This window comes from Oryx dammah, unplaced genomic scaffold, assembly GCF_014754425.2.
Source record: "Oryx dammah isolate SB20612 unplaced genomic scaffold, SCBI_Odam_1.1 HiC_scaffold_23, whole genome shotgun sequence".
In the NCBI taxonomy this organism is placed as follows: Eukaryota; Metazoa; Chordata; class Mammalia; order Artiodactyla; family Bovidae; genus Oryx; species Oryx dammah.
In genome coordinates, this window is record NW_024070207.1 from 8,276,497 (window position 1) to 8,285,413 (window position 8,917).

Genomic DNA, 8,917 nt, shown 5'->3' on the forward strand with positions numbered 1-8,917 from the left:
AACAAATAAGACCAGATAGATGAAATGGACAAATTCCCAAAAAGACACAAACTACCAAACTTGAAAAACAGAAATACAAAAGTAACAATACTGAAAATGACAGGGTATGGAACTATAGGAATTCATCCCACCACCTCAAAAGCAATTAATAAACTGGCAAAAACTATTAGAATCAACTTTTGCAGAACTCTGGAATCTAGTAAAAAAATTACAACTAGGGGTAATTTGGTGAAGAAAGAAGCTCCTGCTTTGAGGTTAAAAAAAAAGTAAACTGCGGGCCTACTACCGTCTATGCACAAAAGTGGCAGTAGTTTTGGGTGGCTGCCCACTCTTCTGGCTTGGACTCCTAGTGTCAGGAGGAGGATTTGGACTCTACTCTCATGGCTTTGCAGTTGTGGTTCTTGGACTGTCTGGCAGCTGTCTCAAGGACCAGCACAAACATTTCCCTTTGTCACAGCAGACTGAGGGCATTCCCAGGAATACAGCTAGAACAAGAGCTTCCTGAGTGGGCTTTTGCCAAAAGCATTTGAAGTCATAGGTATTGGCTATAGCAGCCTGGGGCAAGGAACAACATTTGGGATAAGCAAGAGACAGACTGAGAAGCCTAGATAGAAAGAGTTAGGGAAAAGAAATACATGGGGAAGCAAACACTTTTAAACACTCATATATCCTGGGGAATCAAGAAGTTTATGTGCATGCCCAAGATTGGACACATGCTCAGAAAAGGCTAGAGAAGACCCTAAGCACTCACCTTGGGTTGGCCTTCAGGCTCTGCGTAAGCAGAAAGTAAAGCGCTTAAAATGTGTTCCAGCTCAGGGTTCATCTGTAAAGACTGACAAAGTAGTTCTTTTTGTTGTTGGCTGTAGGCATTTAAAGTAACTCTGCCCAAACACCAGCTGACCACCACTGAGAAAATGAAACACAGACTTCAGTGGCCAAATATGACCAAAAATGCAGATTTTACTAAAGTATTTTTAAAAATCACTAAACAAGGAAACAATAACCCACAACAGAGAGCAACAACAATGCCTGTGCAGTGGGAGAATCTGACTTTTAGAGTTGACACTTTATTATATTCAAAACAGTCAGATTCTGACACAAATTGTGAGGTATATAAAGAAATGAGAAAGTATGGCCTATTCAAAGGAAATTTAAAAATTGTTAGAAACTGAGAAAATTCATGTAGTAGAATAACTAGGCAAAGATTTTGGATGAATTATCTTAAATATGCTCAAAGAGCTAACGGAAGGCATGGACAAACACTAAACAAAATGAAGAGAAAATGCTTCTGAAAATGTAGAGTATCAGTAGAGACAATATATAGAGAGTGAAATTATGAAAAGAAGGTAAGAAGAAATTCTGGATCTTAAAGTACAATAACTACAGTGAAAGGTTCATTAGAGAGGTTCAACAGAATGTCTGAGCAGGCAGAAGAAAGAATAAGCTAAATTGCTACTGCTGCTGCTAGTGCTGAGTCGCTTCAGTCTTGTCTGACTCTGTGCCTGCTAGGCGCCTCCGTCCATGGGAATTCTCTAGGCAAGAATACTGGAGTGGGTTGTCATGCTCTCTTCCCAGGGAATTTCCTGACCCAGGGAAAGAACCCTGGTTTCCAGCATTGCAGGCAGATTCTTTACCACTGAGCAACCAGGGAAGCTCAAACTAGCTTGAAGGCAGGTCAGTTGAGATTAGTTTGAGCACAGAAAGTAAAAAGAATGAAGAAAAATGAATAAAAATGAAAAGACTCATGAGACACCATCAAGTATACTAATATATTCATGATGGGAATTTGAGAAGGAGAAGAAAGATAAAAAGGGATGGAAAGAATTTTTGAACAAATAATGGATGAAAATTACTCAAATTAGAAGAGAGACACTGATCTCTGCATCCAGGAAGTTGATTCGGTCCAATCAGGATAAACTTAAAAGAGTTCCAAACCAAGGAAGAGTAGTCAGGCCATCAAAATCTAAATATGACACTACACTGTAGCAACTATAATATTATCAATTTTCTAGTTGGGTTCTGGTTTTACAAGTGTGAGAGCGGAAAGGGAAGGGAAGGAGTGGAAGGAAAGGCAAGAGAACAACAGGAGTCGATGAAAAGACCACGTTGTGAACCAAGCATTTTGATGAATCTGTTCATTTGCGGACCATAGTTTGAAAAGTTTTTTTTTTTTCTTTTTTAACTTTTTAGCTGTCTGACATTCTCTCTAGATGAGAACGAGCCAAATGTTGGAGTCCAAGTACGGAGAGGAGTGAACAGAGAAGGCGAGAAGAAAGTTCGTGAGCTGTTTGGAGTGTATGGATTTTGAGGTCCCTCGGGGACATTCAGGCAGTGGTGTTCAATAGACAGCTGGCAAAGAAGTTCTGACATTCGAGGGAGGGAATAACCTGGACACGTAGGTTATCGGAGATCATTTGTGTTTACAAGAAAACGGACAGAGGTCAGCCAAGGAGAGAGAACACGTGGACTCAGAAGAGCAGAGGCTCAGGACACAGCTACTCAACGTGGCAGCGCAGCTTCCCGGCGAGCACCGGCCCCAGGGCTCTGGAACTGGTCTTGAAAGCGGGCTGTTGGGCTGTGTGGCGCGCTCTTGGCAAAGTCGGGTACCCTCCCTGCGATCTGCTGCCACAACTGGGGATAATGGGCATCTCAGAGGGATGCTGAGCGAGGACCTGAGATGCTCCAGGTAAAGCACCTGCAGTCAGGAAGCCTCCCTCCTGCTGTTTGTAAGTCCCCCTTCTCCAGCCCCACTCCACCTCTCCGCACCTGTCGGGTGCCTCTGGGAAGGGGGTGAAGAGGCGGCGCGCGGGGGAGAGAGCGAGCTCGGGGATGCGGCGCTCCCGTGACCAGCCGGCGCCCTGCAGTCAGGTGTCGCGCTGTCCGCTTGGCTCGCACAAGCCGCGCGGCACCGGCTCGCAGAGCTGCCCAGGTGGCGGGCGAGGGGCGAGCCCGAGGAGGGGCAGACCTGACCCGGGTCCTGCAGGTCAGGGTGGAGGTGGGCGCTGCTGGCGCCCCGGGCCTGGGTGGAAGTGGGTGGGGCTAGGATCCGGGAGCAGCGGGGAGGGGTGCAGAGAGGAGAGCCGCGGGGAGGGGCGCAGAGAGGAGAGCCGCGAGACGGATGGGGAGTGCCCGCGGGCGCGCGGCTGGGCACAGGGAGGACCTGGCAAGTGGCCCCGCTTCCTCCTCCACGCCCCTCCTCTGTGCCCTCCACCCATTTTCGAGCCTGAAATGGGGCCAGAGGTGGGGGGAGCTGTGTGACTTTGAAACGTAGACAAATTTCTGAGAATAGTCCCCCTCTCTGAGCCTAGGAGGAAATATTGACCTCCGCGTAAAGGGCTGGGGGTGGGGGGAGGAGAGGAGTGTGGGTTGCCTTCAGCGGAGGGGTCCCAGAGACTCAAGCAGCTTGTAAAGCATCCTGGTCTGGTGCCTGAGGCCTGACAAAAAAAACTAGGGTCAGGAGAGGTCGAGGGTGGGGGAACCGTTGGATGAGGAGGGCCCGGATTCAGGAAAGGGGCCCCAGTGCACAGACCGTGCAGCCACTCTGCCTCCTGTTTGCACGTCTGCGGGTCTGTTACCAGCAGACCTGGATAGAAAAGGAGGAGGAACCTGGCCAGAACCCCTGGAGGTCAGTGAAGGAGGAGGGCACTGGACAGGCATGGGGCTGCAAGCTGGCGGGCACAGCTTGGGCAGCATTTGAGGGCCCCACTGCCCATCCCCCCACCACATATACTATACACCCTCCCTGCCACACTAAAGGATGGTACAGGGTGGCAGGGCCTGCCAGGGAATGGTTGGCTCTCAGTGCAGGAGGAATGGTGCAGTGAAGGGTAGGCAGAAGGCACACTAGGCCGAGCCAAGTCAGAGGACCCCTGATGTGGGTGAGTGCTGTCCAGACCTGCCTTCCACCCAAGCCCTCAGTTTCCCTTGTCTCCTCTTTGTCTCTTCTCAGCCATCCCCACCCCACCCTCATCCCCCAGGACAGGAAAAGGAGGGGACATGTCAACATGGAAAACTCTGAAATGAAAATGAAGGAAAGTTGGGAAGATTGAGAGCAGGAGGAGAAGGGGACGACAGAGGATGAGATGGTTGGATGGCATCACCGACTCAATGGACATGGGTTTGCGTGGACTCTGGGAGTTGGTGACGGACAGGGAGGCCTGGCGTGCTGCAGTTCATGGGGTCGCAAAGAGTCGGACACGACTGAGCGACTGAACTGAACTGGGAAGTGAGGGAAAGCCAGAAGATGAAGTAGAGCCTGAAAATGAAGGAAAGTCAGATGAGAAAGAAAAGCTGGAAGTGGAGGGGAAGTCAGAACAGGAGAGAGAGCTCCAGAATGATGAACGGCCAGATGATGAGAGACAACCTGCACATGAGGGACAACCAGCAGATGAGGGGAAGCAAGAAAAGCAGGGCAAGTTCGAAGCTGAGGGAAACCCACTCAAGGGAAAGCCAGGGTCCCAGGCAAAGTCAGAGAGCCAGTTGCATGCTGCCAAAAAGTGCCCTGCTGAAGATTATGTGCCCCAGAAGGCAAAAAGAAAACAGGACAGGACGATGGAGGATTCCCCCAGGGACGATCAGGACAACTTACAGGAAAGACATCTGGGAGGTGAGGAGATGCTGAGAGAATGTGGACATCTGTCAAGGGCTCAGGAAGAGCTAAGGAAAAGACAGAAAATGGGTGGTTTTCATTGAATACAAAGAAATGTACAGTATCCATTAACCCCAAGGGGCAATGGAGTGTCAGGGGAATGAGGGGCGGAGGGAGGGGCCAAAGGGGGCTTACATGATATCCCATATCTTGAATGCCTTGGCGTTTGATTCTGATTTCTTTGATGAGAATATCGCTGACCCTGCTTTTCCTGGCAGGCACTTGCCAGGCTATGTGCTTTATCCTCAAGCTGATACTTTGCTTTAGGTGTCACTGTCATTACTAGCAGTCTTTTGATCCAACTACAGAGCTCTCCGTGTTTCAGTAGGGTGTTTTCACCCATGTGTGTGGAGGAGATGTTCATGATATACCGTACACTGTAAAAGAGCAATAAAGAAAAAACTTTTCAAAACTGTTTCAGATACTATATATTCTGTTTTGTATACTATATATTTCAGAATTTATACTATCAAACCATTTTTGTAAAAGTATAAATGTTAGCATAATGCATTTGTGCACAAACTATGAAAACTAAAAACTAGGTGTTGTTTTTTCTTGCATGGTAGCCAGAAAAGAGGTCTTGCCTCTACTCAAAAATGACTCAGATCACCTCCATGACATTCCTCCACAGGTATGTCCATCCCTATGTGTCCCCCTAGTTGTAACCATGTCAGTGGGCACTGCCAGACCTTCTCTTGAATCCTCTACCATCCTATGGATCCCAACATGTGTGATTCTTTTTCTTTCTTTGCCCTTTCATGTATGCTTTTTTCTAAATGATATGGATTGTGTTAGTCATTAAAAAAAAAAACAACTAAGACCACAAAACAATACATGATAAGTGATTGGACTGTTCAGTGAGTTTACAAGTGCAATGAAGACACTTAATATTCCTGTTGTTAGGAATAGTAAAGTAAAACTCATAATAAATAAAACTCATATTAACTATGGTACTCAGAGCTAGAGGAATCAACTTGGTAGTAGCCCGCCAGGCTCCTCTGACCATGGGATTTCCCAGGCAAGAATACTGGACTGTGTTGCCATTTCCTTCTCCAGAGGATCTTCCTGACCCAAGGATCGAACCCACATCTCCTGCATTGCAGGCATTGGCAGGCAGATTCTTTACCACTGAGCCACCAGGGAAGCCCCATTATAAGGACACACTGCTGTAAGAGTCAGTGTTGTAATCTGTCAACTGGGGATAATATTTGACTCATGGGCCTGCCAAGTGGATCAAATGAGGTTCTGAATGTATGAGATGTGTTGTGACCCAAATCCCACCAAATACCTGGTGGAAGAATGGCTCCCATAGAACTCTCAGGCAGTAGTAGGTATGTGGATGGAATCAGACACTCGGAGGAGAACTGAGGGAGGTCTCACTTGTGCCCAAGAACACGTTCAAGAAGCTGAGATAGATGCCTCTCTCTCTTGGATAGTGCCATGTCTGCTGAGCACTGTGCCCCTTCTCCTGGGTCCTGACTCATTACTGATACTGTATAATGAGCTGGAGGGCAAAATGAGCTGGAGGGCAAAAGGTGCCAGAGCTCTATCAATTCTCTAGAGTCAATGCCCACCTACCCTTGACCTCTATACAAATGTTGGTAAAGCCCTCTCTTCACTTGAGAATTACAGTTACCCTGTTACCTGTGAGTATCCCCCCAGTGCTACTTGAGACTCTAATATCTTTCAGACTCTTTTCAAGCAAAATGATCACTTATGTGTATTTTGTTGATTTGTGAGTTTTTGCATACATGAATATCCTTCTTACCAAGTTCAGATGTTGCAGGTTAGAACAAGGGGAAATATCTATATGGCAGAGGCTGTGCTATTTTTTACAGATTAATATTTCATCTGTGGTCTCCCTTTCTTAGTTGAATTCTCTCTCAGAAAACTCTTATCAGGCCCTGTATTAGCAGTTCATCAGACCCATCAATATATTTGATTTTCAGACCCTTATTAGTGAACATGTGGTGCATGGACCAGCTGCATCAGCATGACCTGTGAGCTAATGAGAAATACAGAATCCCAGGCCCTACTCAGACCTACTGAGTTGGAATTTTCATTTTAACAAGTTCACCAGATGATACCCATGCACATTGGCGTTTGAAAACACTGGCGTAGAGGGAGACTCTTCAGGCTCCCCACTCCCACTGTTCTATGAAAGATGTTCCTGAAAGGATAATTATATGCCCCATATGAGATAGATAATAGATTATTAAACAGACCTGTATTTGTCAAGCTGCAGTTATCCCTCCCCCCATGTACGAGTAAGTCTTGAAATTATTAATAATTCACTGGGTCAAGACTTGTAATTTTCAATGAAATAAGATAGAAAGTTGGATAGAGTCAAATATAAAATAATCAAATTGCATACATTTAGAGTGAATATTGTTTTGTGAAATTTAAGTTTCTGTTATATATTTGTGTATGTGTGTATGCCATGAGTTGTGATATATATATATATATATGTCAGAAATATGTGGGTTCTGACTGTGGGTTGTGGTTTTTAAAAAGTTAAGAAATTTGGCATTGGACTCTTTGTATTGTAAAGCATATCCAGTCCATTTTGTACCTGTATTCCTAGTGTCTAGCACAGTACCTAACAAATAGTAGGTACTAAAAGTGTAAATAATAATGACTAATTCAGGAATTCAAATTTTTCTCCAAGTTTAGAAAAACCTTGGGAGTTGTCAAACAGGGTTTACTTACAATTCCAAAAGGATCTGGGTGCTGTGGGCTTCACAGGTTGGATAGGACCCTACTGCCATTCACAGCTAGAGCTGTCATCAATAAAAGAAATATACATTCAGAAGCACCAAGGAGAGCTCCTGGGGTGAAGAAAATGGAATTTTTTAAACCCAGGAAGACAGTGAAACTAAACTACAAAGTGAAACTAAACAGCTGTGGAATCTGTGCCGTCAAGGGGCCCAGTGAAGGGCTCTGTGTATGCACAGGAGCACAGCCTCATAAAAGAATAGAAGCATCCCTGCCAGAGTGGGAGGCCAGGGGTGAGGGGCTGCCCTGGAAGGACAGCAGCTGGATTACCAACAGATGAGCTTTCTCCATTTAGCCTGGGGGAACCAAGGCTTCAGGTTTTAGAGACAATGTAGTTGTTTTGTGCTTGAACTCCCTATGATTTCCAGGGTTGTTTTTTTTTAACATTTACTTTATTTTTATTTTTTGGATGTAGTGGGCCTTCTTTGCTGCTCACGGGCTTTCTCTTGTGGTGAGCAGGGTATCTTGCTCTTTGTAGCAGTGCACCAGCTTCTCATTGCAGTGGCTTCTCCCGTTGCAGAGCATGGACTCTAGGCCCGTGGGCTTCAGTAGTCACAGCACGCAGGCTCAGGAGTTGCAGCTCACTGGCTCTAAAGCGCTGGCTCACTTGTTGTGACACAGGGGCTTATTTGCTCCATGGCATGAGGGATCTTTTTGGACCAGGGATCGAACTGGTGTCCCTTGCATTCCAAAACAAATTCTTAACCACTGGACCACCAGGGAAGCCCTGATTTCCAGTTTTGAGTGGTACCCAGAGCAAGAAGAAGACCTACAGTAGGTCCAGGCTGCAGTGCAGGTTTCTCTGACACTTCAGCTTCACGGCTCTGCAGACCCAACTGTATTGAATTCATGCTAAACAGAGTCTACGAAGCCTTAGAAAGCCCCAGGAGTAGAATTAGAATGCACACTTTTAGAGAAAAAAATGCCTTCTTCTCTTGGCAACTACTCTCCATTTGAGAAACTAACTTACTACTAGTCCTAAAGACTTAACATCTGATCATGAGTTTTTAATTTTCTGCACAAATGAGACATCCATTATGAATTTATGTCTGTCTACTCTTTTGAATAATAAAGTTTGGTCTGAGCACCAGCTTTCAACCATTAATTGCATATGGATTTAAAAGACTGAGCCTGAGTAAATCAAGAAAGGACAAGCAAATTACAGACCTACATTGTCTCTCTCTCAAATAACATATATGGCCTCATGGGGTGTTCCTCAAAACCAGTTAGTAAAAGAGAGATAAAATAGTGGTCCAGTTCATGGGTGTATCTTTTGTATGTTGACAAATGGATGTGTGGTGCACTATCGCTACACTCAGGAATGACTCGGAAAACAGTGGGAAATGATACCGGTGGGTAGAATTTTTGTTATGAACATATCATGGCTCTAGATATGGATCTACTTTGGCTCATGTGCAATGATTAAAATATTGGTCAGGGACTTGCAGAGAATTAAATTGGAAAATTAATGATGAGGAAGTCTGAGGAACAGGT

The 8,917-nt window shown here is 45.6% G+C and overlaps 1 protein-coding gene across 1 annotated transcript; it reads left to right on the forward strand.

Annotated features, from left to right (window-relative positions):
• Window positions 1–4,224: 4,224 nt before the first annotated feature.
• On the forward strand, window positions 4,225–4,818 carry TCEAL6 (transcription elongation factor A like 6; the record flags this gene model as incomplete). The annotated part of the gene is given in 1 exon segment (XM_040266513.1): window positions 4,225–4,818. A coding segment is annotated over 1 exon segment (594 nt), but the record flags the coding sequence as incomplete, so codon positions are not given.
• Window positions 4,819–8,917: the final 4,099 nt, after the last annotated feature.